The 27697-nt window shown below is 40.0% G+C and overlaps 3 protein-coding genes across 4 annotated transcripts in view; 2 read left to right on the top strand and 1 right to left on the bottom strand.

The window, feature by feature from the left end:
* Positions 1 to 3076, bottom strand: part of TRIP4 (thyroid hormone receptor interactor 4) — a 78520-nt gene extending 75444 nt beyond the window's left edge. Inside the window, exon 1 of the mRNA XM_024128862.3 lies at positions 2934 to 3076. Coding sequence (XP_023984630.1) covers positions 2934 to 3034 — 101 coding nt within the window. The 5' untranslated portion in view covers positions 3035 to 3076. The remainder of the gene's footprint in view (positions 1 to 2933) is intronic.
* A 3159-nt stretch (positions 3077 to 6235) lies between these two features.
* Positions 6236 to 14180, top strand: PCLAF (PCNA clamp associated factor). Of its 2 annotated transcripts, none has more exons than XM_055088029.1 (4): positions 6236 to 6376; positions 6675 to 6755; positions 7763 to 7925; positions 9372 to 10393. In XM_055088029.1, the coding sequence occupies exons 1-4, from the start codon at positions 6331 to 6333 to the stop codon at positions 9379 to 9381; spliced, it is 300 nt and encodes a 99-aa protein (XP_054944004.1). In that variant the 5' UTR covers positions 6236 to 6330; the 3' UTR covers positions 9382 to 10393. The 2 variants fall into 2 exon arrangements, with proteins under 2 accessions (XP_054944004.1, XP_007120663.1); XM_007120601.3 differs by lacking the exon at positions 9372 to 10393 and adding an exon at positions 13157 to 14180 and having other exon boundaries at positions 6238 to 6376.
* A 5299-nt stretch (positions 14181 to 19479) lies between these two features.
* The window catches only part of CSNK1G1 (casein kinase 1 gamma 1), a 163694-nt gene continuing 155476 nt past the window's right edge, over positions 19480 to 27697 (top strand). Inside the window, exon 1 of the mRNA XM_055088028.1 lies at positions 19480 to 19529. The gene's annotated coding sequence lies outside the window, so the exon portion shown is untranslated. The remainder of the gene's footprint in view (positions 19530 to 27697) is intronic.

The following is a 27697-nucleotide window of genomic DNA, read 5'->3' as shown; positions in this document are numbered from 1 at the left end:
ATGTCACGTCATTAGAGAAGTAAGAAGTGAAAAAATTAAGATATCAGACCATGAAAGCATTATATGATCTGAAGAAACTGTAAAGTAGATACACTGCTATGAGATGTAAGAAGAATTATTACAATAATGTTACATCCTTTAAATTTAAAAAAAATCATGTAATTATCCCATTCTTGGTAGTACATGTACTGGGTTCTTTTCCTAATGTGGTGGTCGATTTGCAGAGTTACAATCTATAAGTGAACAAACCTGTGCCTTTGTGCCTCTTTAAGAGCATCTACTAATCCATCACAAAAATTTTTTAAAAATACACAATTGTTTTTCAGGACTTTCAAGGTTTAATCAACTTGATCCCCAAACTTACCAGGCCCCATTAAAAGATTAATTGGCATCAAGAACTCACAGAGCTGCAAGGAACCTCAAGGATCATTTAACTCTGGAGTATTCAAACCACTAGGGAATTACTTAAAGAGTTCCAGAAACAATTGAATAAATGTCATTTAACTATTCAACAAAGTATAAGAAAGAACAACATATATTCAAATGTGTTATATATCAAATCTTAACAAAATAGATTCATCCAAAACATGAACTAATGCAGATTGTGGAACAAAGTTTATTTTGCTAACTCTGTGCATAGACCTTAAGGTCTCATAAATGTATCACTGATTAGGAAGGTAGTAGCTCTGTGCTGTCCTTTTAAAAAATTCAGGCTGCTGATGTCAAATTGTTCTAGCTAGCACACTAGTATAGTACACCTGGGTAATTCTCAATTAATATCAGGCAAGACAAGGTACAGCAAATTTACACAGCCAACACTTTCATTGTGCCATTATAGCCTGTTGTGCAATAACTAGTGAAAACCTAGGAAGTGGTTCCAATAGCATTATATTATAGGTAGCTTTAGGGCTTATTTTAAGTTTTGAATAATTCTTGTCTAACTTATATTTATAAATATTTTTAAATGCAAGCAGGTGTACAGCCATACTTATTGCTTCAACTTTAAAACAGAAATTTCTGATCACTCCTCTTTTAAGGGTATGGATAAGTTTAACTGAGGAAAATCTAAGGCTGCACAATGAGCTATTAAACCACAATCTATGAGACTTAGGAATTTTCCTAATACTGTGTAAGCAACAAAATACAACTGGATTCTGAGACTGAGAAGATTGCAATTATTCATACTCCATTGTTGATTCATCAAAAATAGACTCAATCTTTTTTTTTTAAACTGATTGACTTTTTTCTGTTTGGTATATTACAAAGCTTCATTATTTCATTTGACAGCATTCCACTGCTTTAAAAAATGCCTGAAAACTACTTAACCTGATCTTGCCTTCAAACAAGGGTAAAGCCAAGCCATACAATTTGGCTGGGTTTTTTTTTTGTCTTTTTAAAAAATATTTTTTGTCAATTTTTTAAAATTGATGTATAGTTGATTTACAATATTGTGTTAGTTTCAGATGTACAGCAAAGTGATTCAGTTACATATTATTTTTCAGATTCTTTTCCACTGTAGGTTATTACAAGATATTTAACGTAGTTCCCTGTGCTATACAGTAAATCCTTGTTGTTTAACTATTTTATATACAGTAGTGTGTATCTGTTAATTTCATACTCCTAATTTATCCCCCCCCCTTTCCCCTTTGGTACACATAAGTTTGTTTCTATGTCTGTGAGTCTGTTTCTGTTTTGTAAATAAAATCATTTGTGTTATTTTTTAGATTCCACATATAAGTGATATCATATAATATTTGCTTAACTGAGGTTTTTTTGATAGTCTATTCCAGTGTTCAACATAATCCTTTAAAATTGGCTCTCTTAACTCTCTCCTTGTCAACAAGTCTATTTTCTCCCAAAATCAGAAATTCACCTTACTTCCTACAAAAGCCCTAGAACTGCAATTTAGGTTTCAGCAACAATGAGCAAGAAACCAAATCAAGAAACACTCCCAGGTTCTTTAAGTCCAATTTTTGTAGAAGTTTTTCCCTCCTCCTGAACTCTGCACTGCCACCTACCCATCTTTTAGTTCTCAAGTTAAATTCATCCCTTGCAGTTAACCTCACGAGTTTCTCAAATTTTAATGAGAGTCCTTTTTCCTACGCTCCTCGGTACACTGCACTTCCCCCACCTCCTCACTCATCAACCGTCTTTTTGTCCTGGCATGCAGTATCGCCAAAAAAAAAAAAAAAAAATTTAAACAGTTTAAAACAGATATCTCGGTACACTGCACTTCCCCCACCTCCTCACTCATCAACCGTCTTTTTGTCCTGGCATGCAGTATCGCCAAAAAAAAAAAAAAAAGTTAAATCAGTTGAAAGCAGATATTAAATCATGTCACCATTTCCACTTCATTACAATCATAACGCGTTATTAAAGATAATCTCTGCTAATTTTTCATTTTACAGACGAGGAAACTAAGGTACAAAGATGGAAAATTAAGTTGCCTAAGGCTCCAAAACTGGTGAATGACCACAGAAAATAAAACCGGGACTCCCGGGTCAGGAGCTACTTTTTACACAGTACCACGCTACCTCCATTTAAATTTCAGGTCTTATTTGACACAACCCGGATCGGGCAAACTAAAATGTTCAGAGTAAGGAATTTCTGGAAAGACAATTTGTCTTGCCCCCTCTCTCCACAATCTATAAGGAAACTGGCTCCTGGGACAGACTTACAGGTCTAATTATCACGGATCTGGCGTTTTCCTGGGGGAAAAAAAGGCCCCACCAGCCGATTGTGGAGCATGACACCCTATTCCAGAAGCTAAACTATAAAGCCGGAGGTCAAAATTCGGCGCTCGTAGATAGACCGCAACCCTTTTATCACATTTCTTCACTCTCATCAACTTTTTAGCCCTCTCCGTTTCCCCGTTTGCTCAGCCAGTGCACATCCCAGAGCTCCTTCCCGCCTCTGACCCGAACCGGTCTTACTGTATGATCTCCTCACTGACATCCAGGCCGAAAGTCTTCCGCAACTGCTGGGTGCACCAGCCCACCAGCTGCTCCCGGGACACCGCCCCAGTCACCGCCATTTTCCCCAGCCGGAACCAGCTGGGGTGCAAAAGCTCGGCGTCCTGCGCCGGACTAGTCCCCTGCGCAACACCGACCTCGCTCGCTCGGGTTCCGTCAGCCTGCACTGCCCCACGCGGTAGCACCGCCCCCAGCACAGATCCCTCCCACCTGTGCCTCCTGCTTCTGCCCACTTCCTGATGTTGCCACTTGTACCAGATCTCCATCTGCGAGTGGTTCTTCCGCGTCGATAAATGTAGGACTCGAGAATTGGGAAATCGGCTAAGACAATACAAATACCTCTAAAAATTACAGTTTAGGAAAAAACAAAACAATACCCCATAACCTGAGGGTCCAGTTTTCAAACTGTTCTGGTTTTATGTAAAATATTTAAAATAGCACTTGAAAGCTAGAGTAAACGCTGTAAGGATTTGCTCCGGTGGTAGTGGTTTTATTAATACCCCTTGTAGTCTAATACCTGATTCACGCTCCTAAAACCTCTTTTTGCTTTTTTGAGCCAGGTCTTTTCCAGGAGGGCCAAGACAACTCTGCAAGCTCGAGGGAGAAAAAAAAGCCACAAAACTTTAATAAAAACAGGTGCTGTGATTTGACTTTGAAGACCTTCCATATAAATTCTCTGTGTTGATTTTTAAGAAATTAAAGGTATTTCAACTCAAGATGACCAAATTTAAGGGTCTTTTGCTACTTCCCTACTCCATTGGGACAACGGACTGGGGAAAATTTAGCCAGATTTTTCTGGAGAGCATAACATAATGTCTTCTGATATATTTCATGGATCAATTTGACTGGCTTTGTGTTACATGGATAGGCTCTTCATTCCCATTAGGCTATTTATACTAAATAATTACATCAATTAAATGTTGTTTCACCTTTTTATGTTAGTGTTTTCACCGACATAAATAATCAAAATCATATGTGTGTTGATTTACATTGAGTTTAGATTATCTTTGTTAATTTGGAAAATATATGGCTTTCCAGCTTAAAAAGACTCTGAATTTTCATAAATAGTGGATACAAGTTTTGTTTCTTCATAGATGTCGGCTACATTTAATACTAATTATAACATATCCAAATCCTTTACCTGTTTTTCTATCTGTTCTGTTCCCATAACTAAAATGATAACTTCTTGAAGACAGACTGACAAGCTTTTTGTACAATAAGACTTAGTATATCACACATTATGATGAAATTACTAGGTCCTCAAGAATAAAAGTGTTCTTTTTCATAAGGAATATGTTATTGATTGAAATCTCTAGTTTGTAATGTATATAATGTAATGCCATTTACCATATTACCATTTATTAAAATGAATTTATGCCTTAGCAAAGCAAGCACACCTATTCTTAATGCCTTAGGCCTTTAAAATTTTCAGGTAAGGGAGAAGCACTTCTGCAAAGCAAACATTTAAATTAAGAATTTTTACTAGGCATCACTGCTTTTTTTTGAGTTTTTACTCTAATTTGCATCCTTCCTTATCATAATTGGCATTAAAAAGACAGACATACAAACACAGCTATAGTAATATGTAGATTGCCCCTGTGTGCAAAGGTATATTTGCAATTCTTTCTAGCAATTTACTTGGCATGTGGACTAAGAGAAAAGACCAGCAGATTCTCAACTCAGTTCTAATCTCTACAAGGATCTGGGAATTAGGTAATTCAGGCCTTTGTAGAAGCCACTTAACTGAAAAGGAAAAAATGTGCATTGAAGAAACATTGTGTATTGAGAGGGGCATGATGACAAAGAACAAGGAGGGATACCCTAGGGCTTGTTGATTTTTCTGATAGGACTTTGGCTGTAATCTTAGACACTAAGATTTAGACAAAGCTATAGGTAATTTGCAATACCTTTCCTCCTATTATAATGTTAATTTCATCTGCTGTCTAGATTCTGTAATTCAAAAACACAAAGTAGTTGTTGATTCTGTTAAAGTACTGAGAAGCCTTTATTCTGAAAGTTCAAGCATAATTTATTGGAGAGAATTAATGCCATGCTTACTCTTTCAGGTTTGCCTTTCAAGTGCACTTTTAACAAAGTACATCCTAAGGCAAATTTATTTTGATCAGGTTTTATGCGTGGTATTCAGAGAGTGAAAATCATTGCCCAGGGGGTATTGTGAGTACTTAAGATAAGCATAGGGAAGGAAAATAGTTATGAGCTCTTATTCGAAAATCATGTTCACTATGTGCCAGGGATGTGCCCTTGGCACATATGACATATTTTTAAGGAATTCTGAGACCATACAGGTCTCGGGAAAACGTTTTATTATTATAATAATGTTTCTTTTAATTAATGTATGTATGTATATACAGTTCACTGTTTTTTCTTGTTTCACACCATCCTAAAAAGTTTTGTTTTTTTTTTAAAAAAATGCCTGTAGGGCTTCCCTGGTGGTGCAGTGGTTGAGAATCCGCCTGCCGATGCAGGGGACACAGGTTCGTGCCCCGGTCCGGGAAGATCCCACATGCCGCGGAGCGGCTGGGCCCGTGAGCCATGGCCACTGAGCCTGTGCGTCCGGAGCCTGTGCTCCGCAATGGGAGAGGCCACAACAGTGAGAGGCCCGCGTACCACCAAAAAAAAAAAAAAAAAAAAAAAAAAAAAATCCCTGTAAATAAGGAATTCCCTGGTGGTCCAGTGGTAAGGACCCGGAGCTTTCACTGCTGCTGGGGCCAGCGTTCGATGCCTAGTCGGAGAACTAAGATCCCACAAGCTGCACGGCCTGGCAAAAAAAAAAAAAAAAAAAAAAAAAAAAATCCCTGTAAATAAATTGTATTAGCTTTTCCCATTCCATAGACTCGTTTTAGTTACGGATGCTGTAAAGAGTGTTCATACCTGAGATATTAAAAAGTCTGCTTCATTTCAGGTGTCACTTCCAGGAATGACATTATGGATTTAAGCCTGTGGTTAACTTTTAAAGAAATGTTGGAATTCGCTGCCTTTCCTGGGTTTTCTTTTCTAAGCAGGCCCCTTTACCTAGTTCATGATCTTAGGACCCACACATGGGGCACCCCAGGAAAGCGCCCTGGCACCGCCCACCTCAGGCGGGTACGAATCACAAGCTTCTGCAAGTTGATGGACGAGTCAGCACTGCGCCCAACCCCGCCGCGGTCACCACTGGACACTGGCGATTGGTTGCGCGTGAAAGGCGCGGAACCAATGGGAGCGGGGGCCTGGGAGAGTCAGTGGAGCGCGCGGGAAAGGGACCAATATAAACTGTGGCGGGAGATTCGTTTTCGGGGCCTTGTCCCGTGAAACATCTTCGGCTGGGGAGTCGGTTGTTCTCATCTCGTGCTTGAACATGGTGCGGACTAAAGCAGACAGTGTCCCTGGCACCTACAGAAAAGGTGAGGCAGGCGAGCATGGTAGGGGAGGGCAGGTGGTTCCCTGGGCAGCTCCGGCGCGGGCGGGAGAAGCCGGACCTGCCCACAACCCTGTCCGCCAAACTGGTTCAGCCCGCCAGGAAGCAGCGGCCCGATCCCTTTAACCAGGAGGAAGACGCGGCGGGGACAGGGGAGGGTTATCTGCTGTTCTGGATCGCGGGCCTCTCCTCTCCGATAGGCTGGGTCGGAGAGTGTGGTGAGAACGTGGCTCTGAAACTCTTCATGCCCCCTTCTGAATGCCCTTCTTTGCCTCTCTCCGCAGTGGTAGCTTCTCGAGCCCCCAGGAAGGTGCTTGGTTCCTCCACCTCTGCCACTAATTCCACGCCGCTTTCGTCAAGGAAAGGTAAAAAGCGCCCCTGCAAGATCCTGGAGAAACCTTCTCAAAAGGAGATCAGGCCTGGCACCACAGTTCTCCTGACCTGCGAGCCCCTTGCCCCACCGTGGAATTTCTTTTCCTGAGATCCTCACCCCCGAATTTCTTCCTTGCCTTTTGCTCTATGAGCGAGTCTGTCTCTTGGCGGGCTGGGGTAGGGGTGCGGGGCGGAGTGGGTCGCATTGTAAAGAATTTCAAGTCTCGGGTTAGGGACGGACACAGTTTCTCTTCAAACCTGTTTTTCTTTTCTACTTTAGCGTTGTTATTTTTCTTAGTATTGACAACTGGGCTTTTTCTTGTAAGAGGCTATTTAAGCACCTCTTCACTAGATTAAGAATCGGGACTATAGTTGACAGTGCTAATCACGTTTTTGTTTTCATTTCTACATATTTTCCTTTGTCCTTCCTTCCCTTTCTCCCTCTCTCCTTTCTTTCCTTTTTTTTAAATTTGGTGTCGGTGTGTGTGTTTTACAACTTTGCAGCTCCTGTTACTGCTTTTGGGACATTAAGTGGGAAAACCCGGCCAGGGAAATAGCTTCACACCTATCCTTCTGTGCGATTGAGAAAATACCATGCCATCTGCTGTCTCATTCCTTTTAGGAGGAAGTTGAGCAGTTTGGAAGATTAATTCCACAAGCTCTAGTTAAGAACATACAGGAAAAAGTGTGTAAAACTTTAGTATGACAGTACATAAGACTAACTGAATAGCTCAGGTTGTGGTCAAAATATGAAAAATATTTTCTAGTTGTAAACATCTTATTAATGCTATTTTTCTAGGCTAAAGGATAAATGTAATAAAGTGTTATACATTATATTATAACTGAATACAGCTTTATCATGTCACATTTTAAAATTTAAAGATGGATGTAACACCATTTAATACCCTTTAGATTTGATGTTAAAGAATTAACTTTCCCTTTAAGGAATGGTGATTGTATTCTTAATTTTTATTTAGTTCTATTTGTTTCTATTTTATAGCTGAAAATAAGTATGCAGGAGGGAATCCAGTTTGTGTGCGCCCAACTCCCAAGTGGCAAAAAGGAATCGGAGAATTCTTCAGGCTGTCCCCTAAAGATTCAGAAAAAGAGAATATGATTCCTGAGGAGGCAGGAAGCAGTGGCTTGGGAAAAGCAAAGAGAAAGTAAGTTTTTATATTCTGGAATATAAAGAAATACTTATATTCTTGAAAATAAAAGACAACAGAATATTGAGTAACTTTAAAATTTCTGTTTGAGCAGATAAGAAAATACAAACCAGAGGTTTTTTAAACTGTGCTAACCTGTTATTATAAGTCACTCCCAAATTTCAAACATCAATGAAAGGTATTATTTTTACTCATTTCAGTCACTCAAAGAGGATCAGTTCCCATTCAGATGATAAGTGTTACATTATTAATCATGAACTTCTGGTCTTTATTCTTTAATTTTTTCTGTCTGTTTTCTATAGTCTTTTTTCAAAAAGCAATTTCCATGTTGGTTTATCTAGCTTGAATTCCATTAACCTCACCTTTCAAAAACTACTAGTTCAGCCTCCACAGGAAATATATACCCAATGTAGAAAAGTTGGAAAATATAGAAATCCCCATCACTTAGAAACAACCAAAACGAACACCGTGGTGTATTTTCTTTACAACTTCTCTGTAAATACACAAGAACACTTCAAAACAAAACAAGGTGGGGATAAAACTGCAAACATGCAGAGTTCATTGTGTAAACTTTTAAAGAAGATAATTAAATCATGCTTTCAAGCTTTTAATGTCAGGAAAATGCTCGTGATACGTGTTAAGCAAAAATTATGATACAAAAGTACAATCATTATTGTGTAAAAGACATGTATCTAAATATACCAAATCTCTGTACAAAATGTACCAAATATCAATAGTGATATATCTGGGTAAAAACCTCTCATACTCAGTGCTACCAAGTTTCAACAACAAATATTTTAAGAATCAGGAAAAAAAAATAATACCATTGGGGGGAAAAAGCAATGGAAACCTGCTTTTTAAATAGATTTATAAGTAATAGTGTCCAGACTCTCTAAAGAATTTTGAAATTTTTGTTTCAAAAACAAATTATTTGAGTGGAGGTGGGGAGTGGTGAGCGCTGGTGGTGCCATGTCACCGCCATTATGAAGCCTCCGGCTAGATTTAAGACCCTGCTAGATACCTCTCTTGCACCAGCCAGTAGCCTGTGATCCTCCTCCACGGCACCAAGCATCGAGCCCTGCCCAAGGCGGAGTGATCACCATGGGCAAGGGAGTGGTGGCCAGGCTCAGATTGGGGCTGCTGCTTCTGGTGCTGCTCCTACCCACGCAGATTTAGTCATTCGTTCCTTTAACCAGCACGGAAGGTCCTCCGTTCGAAACCACAACGGTCAGCTGTGCTTTGCAGTCAACAGCTAGTCTCCTTGTGGTCTTGCTTGCCCTTCTGCATCTCTACCGTTAAGAGACTTGGCCAAGAAATATCTACAGTTTACCAACCCATATTCTAAAGCCCAATCCGTACACCATCTAGAAGTCCAGTGTGGCAAGGAAAACAAACAGGTCTTCATCAAGTCTACTAATTCCATCCCTTGTTTTATTAACACAGAGAATGTTGAGACTCCCAAATTGGACTAGTTTAAAGAGCATCTGAAGGATTTGACCAGATAATGAAAGCCAATATTAAATCTGCTGGAGTTTCATGTACAAGACTGGAAAGAGACAACATCGAGAATTAATGATGTGATTAAATATAACTTAAGAAATATGGACACTTCAAACTGTACCTTGCAAATAAGAATAATTTCATCTTCATCTAGAGAAAAAGGATGAGCTATGGAATGGAGATTCAGTTTCCATTTTGTTCACGAAATCTAGAAGGCGGTAAAATGATTAGGTAATATAAAAAGCTTCAGTGACTATTTATGATGTACACTGGAAGGAACCACCAGGTATTACTGCAAATCCTCTGTGTATTGTTTCAGCAGTCCTGGTTTAATGTTGATATACTCTCCATCAGGTTTTACACTGTTTTCACTGTTCTCTTGGGAACTTAACTCTTTTCTCTGGGGCTTTGGATTTGACATTGCATTTGACTTTCTGCAGTAACTGACACGTTCCAGGGCAATGATGGATTGGAATCTACTACAAATCCAAGCATAAGTAATCCCAGCAAATGCACTTAAAAGTCAAATAACAGGTATTTCCTATCACACATTCCCATCCAGATTTATTTAGCTAAGTTGGATCATTTAGCTTGATTCCAAAGATTAGAAGTGCATTGACTTCAACCAGTCTTAAAATATTGCTTCTTATTTCTGCATATATTGAATAATTTTTACAACTTAAAAAATTGATCTGTTTGGAAGGCATATTTGACAAATCTTGAAATTAAGAGGCAAATATATGAAGGCAGCAAAAATAATGTGCATTAGGTATTTGGGAAGTGAAGACTGGAAACTTGCCTGCATTAAATTCATAACTCTTTTGTGCCCTTTCCGTAAACATATATATATATAAATATAAAACTTGATGAATAGGAATAGCTACACGTGGAGCACTTTCTACATCAGTCATTATTTTTAGATGGTTCTAAACCTAAGTGGACTTGATCCTGGAAAATAAAACTTTACAACTGCCTTGATGTTCAGAAACCTTTTTAGAAATAGAAACTCTGTGAAATCTTTGGTTCACAGGTTCACACAATGATGCTTAGATGTTAAGTATCCAATATGGCCATAGTACTCCTAATAAGTTTTAAGCCAATATTTGCCATCTTTAGAAGTCTACACAGGAACAACTAGATCCAACTGATCTCAGGTTATGTGAGATCTATGTGTGTGAATGAACACCTCTTGCTTCATATCTGAACACTGTACACCTGTTTTGGATTGTACTTTGTGTTTGGAATTGATTTGCATTGAACACAACTAAATAAAAATAAATGGTTAATGAGCAGTTAAAACAAAGTATTTGACATATAAAATGATGTTTATGCATATAAAATTTTAAGACTTACTCAATACTGTTCATAGGTCATTTAGTAAATTGTTATCTAATGAGATATTTAAAAGGAGTGTCAAATTCTGGAGCAGTAACTAAATTTTATACTTTGTTGCTACATCACTATTATCATTTCTGTTTCAATAAAATCAACAAGGAAGGGGATACATTTTTGCATAGAGTTTTTTAATGCACTTGTTTTCATGATCCTGTAAGTCTCCTTTAGTTCCTTCTCACTTACTGGCACCATTCTTCCTTGTTCTTTCTCATTCTAATTTGAACAAGCTAATAGTCAATATTAGCTCTAGAATATATGACAATCCTCTTGAATTATTTGTGACTTCCATTAATGAAAGAAAATATTTGGCAATATAGCCAAATATGGCTATACCATTGATCATGAGAGCAATAAAACCTATATTACAGGCTTCCTATCATATGGAAAAGATTACACATATAGTTTCATAAAGCACTTTGATCCATAGTATAATAAAATCTGTGACATAAAACTAGGTAATAATAGAGGTTTATATTGTTACTTTAGGCCTCTGTCTTAGATTTGTTTTTGTTTAAGAGAGTTGTAGTTATCCCTTTATTTATAATAAATCAATAGATTGACTTTTTTTCCTCCCAGTTTTATTGAGACATAATTGACATACAGTACTATATGAGTTCAAGGTGTAATGATTTGACTTACGTACAACATGAAATGATTACCACGATAGGTTAGTGAACATCTGTCTCATACTGATACGTTAAAGAAATAGAAAAATTTTTTTCCTTTTGATAGGAGCTCTTTCAATAGATTTACTATTGATAGTAAATAGAAAACTACCAGTATATCAGAAGGACTTCTGTCTCCCTAATTCTTAAGCTGGCATATGGCTACTCCTATGGCTTTATTCTCACAGAGGCAGATGCATGGGGGAGAATCAGAATCAAGAAAAACTGTTTTCTTAAAACCTTGAACAGAACTATGATAGCTAAAGTAAATTAAATCAGGTCCTTAAAAAAATAGAATTTGGGGTTATGATAGTGTTCATTTGTTAACTTGATTTAATTTCCAGGAAAGTACAATGAAGACCTCTTGGTAATATAAGAGTAGGTGAGTCAATGGTAATCTTATTCCAAGTCAGAATATCCTTGTTTTAGCTTCCTTCTTTCACTCACTTGCCCTATGACCATTCAGGCTTACTGGATCTAATTTGAAAACTATTTTAAAATAGATCTCACAAATCTTTATCAGTTCTAAAAAATTCTGATTTATGATTAAGTTTTTAATTGACTTTTTCTCTATAAAAAAATAATGAGGGACTTCCCTGGTGGTGCAGTGGTTAAGAATCTGCCTGCCAATGCAGGGGACATGGGTTCAAGCCCTGATCTGGGAAGATCCCACACGCCACAGAGCAACTAAGCCCGGGTGCCACAACTACTGAGCCTGTTGCTCTAGAGCCCTCGAGCCACAACTACTGAGCCCATGTGCCTCAACTACTGAAGCTGGCGCACCTAGAGCCTGTGCTTTGAAACAAAGAGAGGCCACCGTAATGAGACGCCCATGTGCCGCAAGGAAGACCCAACCCAGTCAAAAATAAATGTATTTTAAAAAAAAGTATAATGAGTACAAAATGGCTTTGGGATAATATAAATTATTTTTCAAAAGCTGTGATTACCGGGCTTCCCTGGTGGCGCAGTGGTTGCGAGTCCGCCTGCCGATGCAGGGGACACAGGTTCGTGCCCCGGTCCGGGAAGATCCCACATGCCGCGGAGCGGCTGGGCCCGTGAGCCATGGCCGCTGAGCCTGCGCGTCCGGAGCCTGTGCTCCGCAACGGGAAAGGCCACAACAGTGAGAGGCCCGTGTACCACAAAAAATAATAATAAAAAGCTGTGGTTACCATATGCCAACTTAAGACAATTTTTGGGTTTTTCTAATTAGATAATACATTCATATAGTTCCAAAGGGTATACAGTCAAATATGTCAACTTGCTGTTTTCTCTGCTTAAGTGGATTGGTTAAATTCTTTTGCTTTTCATAATCACAGAGTTCTTGCTGAAGGATTGTACTCTTCATCAATCCACTTAACATATTGAAAGAAGATGCTATAGAAATAGAGATTCCCTCTTTAATAAAAATGGCAACATATCCTAAAGGGGAAAGTGATTTGGCAAATTAACAGGCAAAATAGATTATTAAAAATTTTGTTGCTCTAGTATTTGGGATCTGTAGGAGTTTGTCAATTAATGGAGTTTAATTTTCTCCCATTTCTAGTCAATTGACGAGACCCACTGCACTGTTAATGTTCCTGATTTACATAAGTTTTTAAAAACTACTTATGTTCTGTTTTATAAACATTTGACTCAGGTGACTATCGAAGTTCTCTCTTCTTTCCACAGATCATGTCCTTTGCCACCTGATCATACAGATGATGAAAAAGAATAGAAATTACTTATTCACCCTTGACTGATGTCTCCTGTTTACTCTGGTATTCTAGGATGTAAATTTGCATAAATGTATTTGTTCCAGTTAGCTTTGTTGAATAAGCATTTAATTTAAAAAATGAGGCTTACATTTAGTTATTCAAAAGCAAGTAGTTATGATATTGGAAAGTTTATAAGATTAATTATGGTTACTTAACTTAGTATTCAGTATAATGCAGTATTCGGTTTCTTTTACCTGTTAAGCTTTTTCTTGCTAAAATTATTGCATGGTGTTCTAATTATGAATCTTCTGTATTTGAGATTTGCTTAGATTTTTGTATTGTTGCCATTTTTAGTGGCATTTGATTATTGGAGTGATGCCATATTTTTGTTCCTTTTATTTGCTTTAAAAAGCAGAGGTAGATTTTTGCACATTAAAAAAGTCAGTATTAATTAAACTGAACCCATACCCTTTTTAAGAAAGGAGGCCAAAGATGGAATGTTGAAAAAATTTGGATGGCCGTCTACCTTCTTCTTAGAAAAATTTAAGGGCAGTTTTGTCCTAAGGATTTAAAGGGTTGATGAAGCTTCTAAAAACAACAACAAAAAGATAAAATACTAGCCTAGAATTGGGCAGGAAAATTCCATAGACTACATTAAAAAAGAGGAATTTTCCTAAAATGTGCATTTGGTTTAGTGTCATAAAATATTACCCTTTGGGCCTATACTTTTCAAGTTGGAAATCAATAAAATATGAAAGGCAAATCATGCCATAAACCCAGAACTATGTCTAAAGTCCTTAGAGCTACTATTATATTTTTCAAGATAATCAGGGGTATAATTGAAGAGGTGGGTATAATAGTACTTAGTAACTGACATTCTTGCTTCCTCATCAGGCTTTTTGCTCACTGACATCCTGTTATCCAAACTAACCATGTTTAATAGGAATGCTTTCCTGAAGTTTGTTTTTAATAAATGAATACTCATTGTCACAATACTATCCATATGTGTGCTTTCTAAGATTATATCCTACTAGGTATTTCTATTTTATTCCTTCCAAATGCAAATCACTGTACTGACCTGATTTTATCAACTTCCAAAATAAGTCCTTATGACTATAGATTGTATTTTTTGCTTTGCTTTGTCTTTTAGAGGTGGATATTAAACGTAATGATACTGAATTGAGACCAGTTTTCATCCTAAGTGCTTCCTTGACGCTAATTAGGCTTTTGATGGGTATGAAACCTGATTTGCTATTTTTCATTGATGGAGAGAGAAACTTTATGGTGGTGTGTCCAGTGAAGTCTAATTTTGGTATGTAATTGTTTCCAAAAAATTTGACCTAAAGAACCTACAGTCTTTTCAAATACAATCCTTTCAAAATATATAATACTTGGTGATGTCTAACTTTATTAGTCAGAGGTCCCATGTAATCTGTTTCCTTGTCAAAGGTTTTTTAAAATGTAGATTGTCAATTTAGCCTCTTCTAAACATATGAGAAGTACAGACTCCCCATTTACACTGAAATTGAATCAAAAAATAAAGTTTATACATTAAAAATATAAAGTAAGTTTTAATTTTGTACCCTTCACAAAGTTAATCTGATTTTCCTTTTTGAATGGATTATTCAAATAATTAATGTTAGTGTTCAATTCCGGAGCAAACAATGATTAAAGCTACTTTTATGGAATTTTTGAATGCTAATGGAATTTGTGAGGATCATATGAATTTTGTGTTTACATAGTTTCACAAAGGAAGATAATACTATAGTGAAAATTATAAAGTGTGCTCAGAGTTATTTATGAGATGACAAATACTTGTCATTTTTCTAAAAAGCAGAAAATAAAGCCTAAACTAACTGAACTTTTCCCATATGTATATATACACTGCTTATAAATCTCACTGTACTTAGAATTCTTCACGCTAACTCACTTTTGGAAAAATTGAAGATTCAGCTGGACCTTGGTCCAACCAACATTGTTAAAATGGTTCCTTTTACCTTTGAGGATAGCCTATGGAGGTGGGAAAGATTGTCACTGAATCAAAACTGGGAGGAGTGTTAGACGCTACCTTGTTCAACCCAAGCCAGCTATAGCTTTTCATTAGATGGACTATTTTATTAGCTGGCAACGCCAATCGAAAGTGCTACAAATTAAAATTTTGATTTTTTTCTTAACTCCCCTCCTCCTCTTCTTGGTTCTGTCCTTGAAATAACATAGAACAAGTTACTCCTTCCACATGACAGCCTTCAACTATTTAAAGATAGCTGTTACATCTTTAGCCTTCTCTTCCTAAGGCTGAACACTATGTTGTTTACGTCACATGTATCCTAAGTGAATTTCTCTAAGTCTCTTGTACAAGGGGCCATGCCTTGTGTGTTGTATATTGCTTAGGCAGATAAAAAGTAAATCTGGCTGTATTTCTTCTAACTGATCCCAAGTATTCATTGATTTTGGTATCTCTTGTGTTTGTCTGTTTTGTCTTTTGTATTTGGAGATGCCAATGGAACTCTAAGAATATTTGAATTTTTAAGTAATAATTATTAACAGAGTATTGGGTTTCCCAAAAATAAACGTTATACAACCTAATTCTTTCTTAAATGATTACAAGGGACAATTAAAAAATGACAAAAAGCTTTCAAGAGATTGAGAAAAAAGGCTAGAGGTCCAATATTGATTTGAAGGATGAAGGTACTATATTGACCTTGAAGGCTATTTGAGATCTAGCATAGATTTGAGCGCACTGTCTTAATTATGGTTCATATTAAGAATATTGATTGGGGACTTCCCTGGTGGCCAGTGGTAAAGAATCCGCCTGCCAGTGCAGGGGACTCGGGTTTGAACCCTGGTCGGGGAGGATCCTACATGCCGCGGAGCAACTAAGCCCGTGCGCCACAACTACTGAGCCTGCGCTCTAGAGCCCGCAAGCCGCAACTACGGAGCCCGAGTGCCACAAATACTGAAGCCCGCGCGCCGAGAGCCCTTGCGCCGCAACAAAGAGAAGCCACCGCAATGAGAAGCCCACACACCGCAACGAAGAGTAGCCCCCTCGCGCTGCAACTAGAGAAAGCTCGCGCGCAGCATCAAAGACCCAATGCAGCCAAAAATAAAAACAACCCCCCCGCCAAAAAAACCGGAACAAACAAACAAATAAAGAATATGGATTCCTGGGGACTTCCCTAGCGGTCCAGTGGTTAAGACTTCACACTTCCAAAGCAGGGGGCGCTGGTTTGATCCCTGGTCGGGGAACTAAGACCCCCACATGTCACGTGGTGTGGCCAAAATAAATAAATAAATAAAAATTTAAAAATAAAAGGTTGATTTGGTTAATAATTTTTAAAAAAAGAATATGGATTCCTGTGATACTGCTCACAAAATCCTAAAAGCGTAGTTAAACCCACATAGCTAGTTTTAGGTGTGGATTGTGCTATATACATATTTATTTATTTCTGTGAATTTTTAAACATTTATCTTTTAGGTTGATTTACTTACAATAAAATGTATATGTTTTCAGTGTACAATAAAATGTATATACCTGTGCCATACATCTTTAGAGGTCTCCAAGTAATGAGTATGTTAAAAGTGATGGAATTATACACGTCGTGATCATTTAGGAGTTAAGCCAGGTATTCATACACCTATACAAAAGTGACTCAGTAATAATTTATTTTTTTTTTTTTGCGGTACGCGGGCCTCTCACTGTTGTGGCCTCTCCCATTGCGGAGCACAGGCTCCGGACGCGCAGGCTCAGCGGCCATGGCTCACGGGCCTAGCCGCTCCGCGGCATGTGGGATCTTCCCGTACCGGGGCACAAGCCCGCGTCCCCTGCATCGGCAGGCGGACTCTCAACCACTGCGCCACCAGGGAAGCCCAGTAATAATTTTTTAAAAACTGTAGGAAGAGAGGATCTAAATAAATGCTGTTATATGCTATTATAAGTCATATTTCTTCAGACAACAGGAAAAATGAATGATGCATAGGAATTTTCATTTTTGTATTGGCTTAAACTCCTGCATTTGATCTTAACTATTTTTACCCAATAAAACATTTCTTTCTATAGAACAGATTTACCGTATTCATGTTTTTAATTTTTTAAAGACATCTAAGTCCACCATAGTTTTATTTATTTTTAATAAATTTATTTATTTATTTATTTTTGGCTGCGTTGGGTTTTCGTTGCTGCCCGTGGGCTTTCTTTAGTAGCTGCGAGGGGGGGCTACTCGTTGCGGTGCATGGGCTTCTCATTGCAGTGGCTTCTCTTGTGGAACACGGGCTCTAGGCACGTGGGCTTCAGTAGTTGTGGCACGCGGGCTCAGTAGCTGTGGCTCGCGGGCTCTAGAGCACAGCGGTGCATGGGCTTCTCATTGCAGTGGCTTCTCTTGTGGAACACGGGCTCTAGGCACGTGGGCTTCAGTAGTTGTGGCACGCGGGCTCAGTAGCTGTGGCTCGCAGGCTCTAGAGCACAGGCTCAGTAGTGTGGTGCACGGGCTTAGTTGCTCTGTGGCATGTGGGATCTTCCCGGACCAGGGCTTGAACCTGTGTCCCCTGCCTTGGCAGATGGATTCTTAACCACTGGCCTCCAGGGAGGCCCCAGCATAGTTTTAGATAAGTTGTTGCTCATTGGGCTCATAATTTTATTTACTTTTCTAATTAAAAATTTTTAAATATTTAAACCAGTTGCCAATTGAAATACCAAGCTCTATTTTGTCATGGTAACAGATTTATCACTTGTCAAGTACAGCCAGGTTTTTTTTAAAGAACAATTAATGACTGGATGTGCTCAGATTCCATTTGAATTTTGTGTGTGTATACTCCCACATATATGCATGTCCATGGCAAGGGTGGAAATGTTTTAGACTTCTTTAACAATCTACTAGTGACATTTGAACCTGAAGTGATTTCCTAAAGGTTTTGCTGAACTGACTGACTTGGTGAATCAATTTAATGCTGTGTCACATGTACAGAAAACCAACAGACCTGCTGTTTCTTTGAAGTTACCAAAAGTCATTTCCTCTGCCCCAGCTAGGCGGACAACAGTCCAATATCGGTGACTAAGAGGTTATCATGACCAGTAAAATTATCATGACCAAATTATTATGACCAATAGCCAGCAGTTGCAAAGACATTCACTGCCATGGACTAGAGAACAAATTCAGGAGCTACTATTAAGCTTTATTGCTTTTAAGCAGACCTATTCAAGATAGGAAAGTTAAGCCAAGATTTTTACTCATTTTTCTCTGAATGCCTAACTACATTTCTCTGAATATTTAACTGCCATAATAATATAGGTCATTTTTCTAGAAAGAGGATTAATTATGTTGCTGGCTTTTGCTCTGAGCAGTGGTTTTCCCAGTATTTTTCAAGCTCAGATCACCCCAACACAAGAATAAATGAGGTCTCTTATTAACTTTTCTTCCACAGTATAGGATTGAAAGTTTATTCTGAGTGGAGGATTAAATGTCTTCCTCCTTCCCAAGCTTGATCACCTGCTTCCTTTGGCCTTTTCTCATTGTTTTTTCTTTTAAGGATTAATTATTTCCAGATCACACACAAGCATGTGCAATCCTTACAAAAGAGATGGGTGAAGACAAAACTTTCTCACCATTCGGTTTCAGGGGCTGTCACAGGAGAACGAAGTGCATGAAAAAGGTTTCATAACATTGGAGGAGACTTTAAAAGCTCCGTAGAAACACAACTGAAAATCCACAAGAGGGAGATGCTTGCTAAACCGCCAGAAAGTAACTCCCACGAGGGACCTGAGAGAGCCTTAACAGGAGCCAATAGGTCCGCCCGGGATTCAAGGCGGGAGGGAACAGGAGTAAATAGTGGCTGGGGTCTGGTAGGGGGAGTACAGGTGAAGGGAAAAGCAGGATTGGCTTCGAGACTTTGGCAGCGAAGCCCGTGCTCAGCCCAAGACCAGGAGCAGAAGGTAAGACTGTGTTGCCAAAGAGGAGTACACGCTCCCAGTTACCTCCTGTTAGTCCCATAAGTAATGGGGGTGGTTGTCTTTGAAGGCACTTCCGCTTAGCAACCCCACGCGGTTGCTAAGGAGGGAAGGTAGCGGGGATGACCCGGAAGTGGTGGTGCCTATTTCTCACTGCCTGCTTTAAGTTTGTCCTATCGGGAGCGCCAGGGTGCTCTGCGCCGGGCCGAGGGTGGGGCCAGCGCTAGAGGTTCCGGTTCGGCTCCTGCGGCCCCTCGGCTCCTCGTCTTCCCCCTCCCCTCCCGCGCCTCTCCTCCCTCCCGTTCCTGGGAACGGGAGAAGCCAAAGCTGCGGGTGGGTAGAGAAGCACTCGGCGCCTCCGGGAGGGGGCTGCGCCCGCCCCATCTGTACCCCGGAGCACTGCCAGGTACTCTCTCCGGCTTCGACGGGGTCCGGGAGGCTGGAGCTTGAGGATGTGTGTGTGTATCTGGGGGGTGGTGGGGGCCCCTTCTCCGGCTTGGGGAGGGGAGCGCGGAGATCCTGGGTGGGGCGCAGGCCGGCGTGTGTGCCCCTGGCGGGTTGCGGGGGTGGAAGGGAAGGGCTGGGGATGACGGCTGGCGGAGAGTTTCGGGTGGCCGTGTCGAGGTTGCGGAGGAGGCGCCCCCTCAGATGCAGAAGACTTCGGCCGGTGTGGACGGGGAGTTTGCCACCTGGAGGTTTAGCTCTGAAAGAGGGAGCATCCTCTGGGTCCAGAAGGAGAGCATGGACTCCGGCGGGGTGGATGGGGCAATCCCATACTTCCATTGCCTGCTTTTTCTGCCCACCTCTCTGGGACAGAGCCCGGCTTCGGGGGTTGTGAGTCGGCTGGGCACCGCGGGGAGCCGCCCTTGGCAGAGCTAGGGCAGAACAGTGGGTAAGGAGACCTCCCTTCTCCCAACTTCCGTGCGCTTCCCCCACTTCTTCCTTTACTGCCCGCTTGCCCCAGTGTCCTACAGAAGCGGTAGCCCCCTCCCCAAGTGGGTAGGCATCACAGCGTAAAAGAAAGAGGGTGGAACTGGGCTTGTGGCCCCAAATGACACTTCGAATGTTTAGAAAGTGCCAGATTGACATATTCAACCAAGTCTCCCAGCTCAATATTAAGTTTGGTCTAAATTATTTTAGAAAAGTGCAGTTCTGGAAACCAGCATACTGTAAGCTGGTCTGGCATAGCCTTATTTGGTAGATATGCGTGTTTTTAAAAGTAGACTGCGGGAATCGTAAAGATACAGAGGTCTAGGCAAGACATGTTGAGGCAAGCCTTTTCCAACACCTTTCTTACCTGCCAGTGAGCTTGACCTAGTTTAAATGAAGCACACAGATCCTCTTCATTTATATTTCAATCAGTGACTGAATTGTAGGTACTGTGTGGTTATCAATGCCTCAGAACAGTTGCGTGAACCTTCGGAGAGACAAGATTCCCTGCTTTTGAGCCTGTCTCATAATCTTTTAAGGAGATAATTGTGGTCAAGTGGAAGTATTGGTTTTGAGGTTAGGTAAATCTGGGATTGAACTCGGACTGCCACTGGCTAGTTGTTGACCTTGGGCAAGTCATGGAACCTACCAGAGATTCAGTTTCTTCATAAGTAACACGAGTTAAAATTCTAATCAGTATTGTAAAGGGGAGGGGGTAATGTATCTAAATAACAGTCCACTTTAAATGGAAGCACCTTCCAGTTGAAAGATGAATTATTAATAATCTTACGCAGTCAAGGTAGCCCAGTTTTGTGGAATGAGGTTTGAGATAGGAACAGAACTGGATAATATTCCAAAACATATATATACAACAGGACTTTCAGTAGCTTCTAGAAATTGATTATAAGTAGCATGAAATTCAGTTATCAGTAGTTTCTTAAAACTCTTAAAAGTAAAGCAGAATATGTGCATTAACTGAAATGGGCAATAATGTTTCAAAGGTTTTTCTCAGATTTGTGATATGTGTAGTATGGATTGGTAAGAAAAACATTTAAAAAGTAATGTATATAAATCTTAATTAACATCACATGTCTGGAGAGAATTAAAATTGGGGCATAAAATAGAAGAAAGTAGTGTAATTGTAAGAATAAAACAGCACAAGTAGCATAACTCATCTTAATTAGATTTAAACTATTAGCAAAACTTACAGAATTTTTTTTTTTTTTTGGGGGGGGTATGCGGGCCTCCCTCTGTTGTGGCCTCTCCCGTTGCGGAGCACAGGCTCCGGACGCGCAGGCTCAGCAGCCATGGCTCACGGGCCCAGCCGCTCCGCGGCATGTGGGATCCTCCCAGACCGGGACGCGAACCCGGTTCCCCTGCATCGGCAGGCAGACGCGCAACCACTGCGCCACCAGGGAAGCCCCAGAATTTTTATATGTATAATATTCTGTAAAATAAATGCAAATGGAATGAATTTCTGCCTTTAAATCAGTTGTGATGATGATATAGAAATATATTTCAGAAACATGAAGTCCTTTTTTTTTTTTTGGTCAGGTACCAGGCTAATCACTTAAAAAAAATTTATTTATTTTTGGCTGCATTGGCTCTTTGTTGCTGTGCGCAGGCTTTCTCTAGTTGCAGCGAGTGGGAGCTACTCTAAGTTGCGGTGCGCGGGCTTCTCATTGCGGTGGCTTCTCTCGTTGCGGAGCACGGGCTCTAAGCATGCGGGCTTCAGTAGTTGTGGCACGTGGGCTCACTTGTTGTGGTGCACGGGCTTAGTTGATCCACAGCATGTGGGATCTTCCCGGAAAAGTGATCGAACCTGTGTCCCCTGCATTGGCAGGCAGATTCCTAACCACTGTGCCACGGGGGAAGCCCACATTGAAGTCTTTATATTCATTTGTTTTGTAGATTTAAAACAATACAGTTATTTGTAACCTATTATATGTCAGATTTTCAGCTAATGTAGTTTGCTTTTTTTTTTTTTTTTTTTTTTTGCGGTACGCGGGCCTCTCACTGTTGCGGCCTCTCCCGTTGCGGAGCACAGGCTCCGGACTCGCAGGCTCAGCGGCCATGGCTCACGGGCCCAGCTGCTCCGCGGCATGTGGGATTTTCCCAGACAGGGGCACGAACCCGTGTCCCCTGCATCGTCAGGCGGTCTCTCAACCACTGCGCCACCAGGGAAGCCCAGTTTGCTTTTTGATGTGACTTGAAGTTAGTACATTTTTTTTTTTTTCTTTTTTTTGCCGGGGGCCGCACTGCTTGGCCTGCGGGATCTTAGTTCCCTGACAGGGATCGAACCCGGGCCCCCGCAGTGAACGTGCCAAGTCTTAGCTACTGGACAGCCAGGGAATTCCCAGTAATTTTTAATTATTAATTTTTTAATGTACTTTATACTCAAAAGATAAAAATCAAATAACTTGCTTTAGTAATCGTTTTTTTGTGTGAGAAAAGTGGTTATAAAGTTTGTAATTCAGTATCACTTTTTAGAGTTTACAGGTTTTCCATAATTTCGAGAGAAATTTTCAAATATATTTCTTCTTCGTGTCTCTCTTAAACAGAGTTGAACTTTTTAAAAAAAAAAAAAACTGTCCAGCTATGTTGCATGCTTCTTGAGGTAGAAATACTATTTTAACTTTTATCCACCACTGCAGCTACATAATAGGCACCAAATAAATATTGGTCAAATTGATAAATGGATGAATATATTTAAAATTATTAATAAGGTGTCTAATTATGTTTTTACTACATGTTTTTTAAGGTTATTCAACTTTCTAAGTGGCTTTTCTTTACACTGTAAAGTCTTTAGTGTATATATAAGCATTTAACTGCATTTTCCTGGATCATTATTTTTCATTATCTTTCGAATCTTAAAGTTGAGACGATATTATCTTGCTTTGGTAAAGCCATGAGAAGTTCCTCTTTTTTTCCCTATCTTCTCATAAGACTTTAATAAATAATTCATTTTGGTATAATAGGATACTAGCTGTAAAAAGGTATATTTAAAACGTGGGCAATAATAGAGACTGTTACAGATAATGCTTTTCTCAGTGACCTTTTCCACTTAAACAAAGTATGTGGCCATTCCACAGATCTTTGCAATTGTCAGTTATGGAATTTGCTGGTCAGGAAATCTAAAAATGACTAAACCTTCCTTTAATGTCTATGTCTTGGATGATCTCAGAAAACTTTAGGAAAGATTGGGAAGGTTTGTATACCGTACTAGAATATATAATGAACAAAGTACAGTTAACTTTATTGGTGCTGCCAAATCAGGAGTGAGTTACTGTGGAAATGTTTAAAAAATGCCAGGCAGTGCTTTCCTCAAACCAAATGAGTATTCTTCCAGAGCTTGTTTCTATTTTAGAGCTTATTTCTTTTTGGACTATGATTTGCTCTCTAATAAAGATAAATAATCATTGTATTCAGAAAAAAAGGCTGATATAGACAGATTTTATTACCACCAATCTTGATAGAAACTGCTTCAATGGCTTCAAATAAGTGGAAGTAGATTTTCATGAAAGAACTTAAGAATTTGTGGAACGATAGTTTTTCTCTATTTAACATCTAACTTGTCTCTGCTCGTTTCTGCCTAATATAGAAACTTTGAGAAGCTGGGAAGAAAAAGAAAAAAGAATGAATTTACTTCAGAATTAGCATTTTATGTTTTGTAGGTTACTTATTTGGAGAGCTAAATTGGATTTTGACATTATTGGGACTGTGTTCAAGATGGACTCGGGGGAAAAAAATTAGAGAGATGCCATCTTCTTCAGATTCCTATTCCCTCACCCCTTCATGTTTTGTGGCTTTGAATTTATCAGATTTTTTTTTTTTTACATAAAAACCCTCAGTAGATTTAGGTTATATAATTTCAGCTATATCGGTGAACCTGTAACTAAAAGAACTTGATTTTTTTTTTTTTTTTTTTTTTTTTTCGGTACGCGGGCCTCTCACTGTTGTGGCCTCTCCCGTTGCGGAGCACAGGCTCCGGACGCGCAGGCTCAGCGGCCATGGCTCACGGGCCCAGCCGCTCCACGGCATGTGAGATCCTCCCGGACCGGGGCACGAACCCGCGTCCCCTGCATCGGCAGGCGGACCCCCAACCACTGCGCCCAGAACTTGCATTTTATATTGAGTTACACAGAAGGATCACAGACATTGGTTAAAAGTAATTGCTATTTCAGACTATCTGAACATGAGATAGCTTCATACATCTTTGTCATTTGCTTTATAAACCATTCTTGTTATTAGTGCTCACCACCGTCCACTTATTGGTGGAAGTTGCTAAAAAAATGGATTATGGAGATATAGAATAAATCCTTTTTTTCCTCTGATATTACAACCAGAAGAGAAGTTTCTGTTGTTGTTTTTTTTAATTTACTGATAAATCCACTTAAACTTATTCTTCTGAGTAGTGAGTTTTGCCTTCCCTTATGCCAATTGCTATAGTTTTCATCTGAGTGATACCATACAGTTCATAGGGCACATACTTGTCACATTTCAGTTTGAATCTTTTTTTTTTTTTTTTTTTTTGCGGTACACGGGCTTCTCACTGTTGTGGCCATGGCTCACGGGCCCAGCCGCTCTGAGGCATGTGGGATCTTCCCGGACCGGGGCATGAACCCATGTGCCCTGCATCGGCAGGCGGACTGTCAACCACTGCGCCACCAGGGAAGCCCCAGTTTGAATCTTTAATAATCCTGAGCACAGGGTTTTGGATTTACTGAGCTGGAAAAGAATGTGTCTAGTTCAGGTTACAGTAGTCTGGCACTTAGCATGGACCAGAAAGACCCAGGCATCTTTGAAAAACTGTAAAGTAAAACTGGTATGGTATCCCAGAAATGATCTGAAGAGAGAGTCTTCTGGATAGAAGAGAGCCATGCTGTGTCTGCAGTAGGAATGTTCTGGTGATGTGGGAAGACAGATAAACTACCCTTGTAGTCTGTTCCTCACCCAGAAGCTCCAAGTAGGCAGTGTAGTTATGGCAGGGGCTGGGGTGTCAGGGATGGGAATTGTTCTTCAGAAATTGCTCACCCATCATAATGGAGGCATAGACATATTGGGAAGGGGAATTCTCTTGGATTTTGTCTTGGCCAGAGAAGCTGAGTGAACAGGTAGCCATTGCCCTTGCTGTCAAAGAGAACTTGGTGTAACACCTCTGGGTGCTGGGTAAGCCTATCAAAATGCTACAGTTTGATGTCTCCATCAAAATGCCACATAAATTTTCTAAGAAACAACAGCATTGGACCACATTGATTTCTGTAGCTTTCACATTCTAATTCTTTAACCTAGAAAAAGAGGCAATGAGGACTTTTGGGCTTCTGAATGAGAGTATCACAAATTACATCCATCTTGATAGATTTATAAATACACTTTAAATTGTCTGTTGGCATCAATGAATGATGTGAAAATGTTTTAAGTTTTGTGTGTGTGTGTGTGTGTGTGTGTGCGCGCTTGAGTGTCCATGATGATTACCAAATTTCAGTTCTTCAGGCTAAATTGCTAACCATAACTATGGTGAAGCAGTTTCCCAGCTGGATTTCTTCTTTCTTTCCTAGAGGTCACTCTCTGCTGTATGTGCTAGTGAGCAGAGATATGACCAAGCCAATAAAAAGCCAAGGAGATTAAAGTTAATTTCTTTTCAGGAATTCCCTGGCAGTCCAGTGGTTAGGAGTTGGCACTTTCATGCTTTCACTGTGGGGGCCCAGGTTCGATCCCTGGTTGGGGAATATCCTGCAAGCCGCACCGCGTGGCCAAAATAAAAAAGAATAAGTTAATTTCTTTTCATTTAAATTTATTTAAATGCTTATTCAAATTTGATTTTATTAGGTTTTTTTTTCCAACTTTGCTAGGATTTCTGTAGTTTAAAGTAGCAATAGGTACTCTGAGATTGTGGGTGCTCAATTTTTTAAAAATAAATTAAGACTTTTTTTGAACAGTTTTAGATTTACAAAAAAATTGAGCAGGTAGAGAGTTCCATCTCTCTCCATATCCACTTAATTCCCAACCAGTTCCCTCCCATTTTCCCCCATTTAAAAAAACCATTTATTTATTTTATTTTTTTATTTTTGGCTGCGTTGGGTCTTCATTGCTGTGTGTGGGCTTTCTCTAGTTGTGGCCAGTGGGGGCTACTCTTCGTTGTGGTGCACAGGCTTCTCCCTGCAGTGGCTTCTCTTGTTGCGGAGCACAGGCCCTAGAGTGCATGGGCTTCAGTAGCTGTGGCATGTGGGCTCAGTAGTTGTGGCTCGCGGGCTCTAGAGCGCAGGCTCAGTAGTTGTGGCACATGGGTTAGTTGCTCCGTAGCATGTGGGATCTTGTGGACCAGGGCTCGAATCTGTGTCTCCTGCATTGGCAGGCGGATTCTTAACCACTGCGCCACCAGGGAAGTCCTTCCCCCATTATTAACATCTTGCATTAGTGTGGTACATTAGTTATGATTAATGAACCAATATTGATACATTATTATTATCCATAGTTTTCATAAGGTTCACTCTTTGTGTTGTACGGTTCTCTGGGTTATAACAAATGCATAATAACATGTATCCACCATTACAGTTTCATCCAGAATAGTTTTACCACCGGAAAAAAATCCCATTTTACCTATTCATCCCTCCTCTTTTTCCTCCAGAATTCCTGACAAACACTGACCTTTTTACTGTCTCTATAGTTTGCCTTTTCCAAAATTTCATATAATTGGAGTCATATAGTATGTAGCTTTTTTAGAAAAAATTTTATTTATTTATTTATTTATTTTAGGCTGTGTTGGATCTTCGTTGCTGCACACGGGCTTTCTCTAGTTGCAGAGAGCAGGGGCTACTCTTGGTTGTGGTGCGTGGGCTTCTCATTGCAGTGGCTTCTCTTCTTGTGGAGCATGGGCTCCAGGCACAGGCTTCAGTAGCTGTGGCACGTGGGCTTAGCAGCTGTGGCTCACAGGCTCTAGAGCACAGGCTCAGTAGTTGTGGTGCACGGGCTTAGTTGCTCTGCGGCATGTGGGATCTTCCCGGACCAGGGCTCGAACCCATGTCCCCTGCGTTGGCAGGAAGATTCTTAACCACTGCGCCACCAGGGAAGTCCATATGTAGGTTTTTTGTTGTTTGTTTCTTTGTGGCTGCGTTGGGTCTTCGTTGTGATGCATGGGCTTCTTATTGCACTGGCTTCTCTTGTAGCGCTCGGGCTTCACAGGTTGTGGCACGCGGGCTTAGTTGCTCTGCGCCACGTGGGATCTTTCTGGACCAGGGGTCGAACCCATATCTCTTGCATTGGCAGGTGGATTCTTAACCACTGCGCCACCGGGGAAGTCCCTGTAGCTTTTTTTTAGACTGATTTCTTTTACTTAGTAATATGCATTTAAGGTTCCTCCGTGTCTCATTGTGGCTTGATAGCTCCTGTCCTTTTTTTTATTTTTGAATTTTATTTTATTTATTTTTTATACAGCAGGTTCTTATTAGTTATCTACTTTATACATATTAGTGTATATATGTCAATCCCAGTCTCCCAATTCATACCACTACCTCCCCCTCCCCCCGCCACTTTCCCCCGTTGGTGTCCATACATTTGTTCTCTACATCTGTGTCTCTATTTCTGTCCTGCAAACCAGTTCATCTGTACCATTTTTCTAGGTTCCACATACATGCGTTAATATAC

The sequence above is a fragment of the Physeter macrocephalus genome, chromosome 11 (assembly GCF_002837175.3).
Source record: "Physeter macrocephalus isolate SW-GA chromosome 11, ASM283717v5, whole genome shotgun sequence".
NCBI classification, from domain to species: domain Eukaryota; kingdom Metazoa; phylum Chordata; class Mammalia; order Artiodactyla; family Physeteridae; genus Physeter; species Physeter macrocephalus.
Note: the sequence above shows the minus strand (reverse complement) of the source record. Positions and strands in the feature narration are given on the sequence as shown.

What these genes read in the sequence shown, in the direction of transcription:
- PCLAF (XM_007120601.3), top strand. Translation starts at nt 6,331, where the DNA reads ATGGTGCGGACTAAAGCAGACAGTGTCCCTGGCACCTACAGAAAAG. An exon ending in CCCTGGCACCTACAGAAAAG is followed by an intron (nt 6,377 to 6,674) that starts GTGAGGCAGGCG and finishes CTCTCTCCGCAG; the next exon opens with TGGTAGCTTCTCGAGCCCCC. An exon ending in GCCGCTTTCGTCAAGGAAAG is followed by an intron (nt 6,756 to 7,762) that starts GTAAAAAGCGCC and finishes TCTATTTTATAG; the next exon opens with CTGAAAATAAGTATGCAGGA.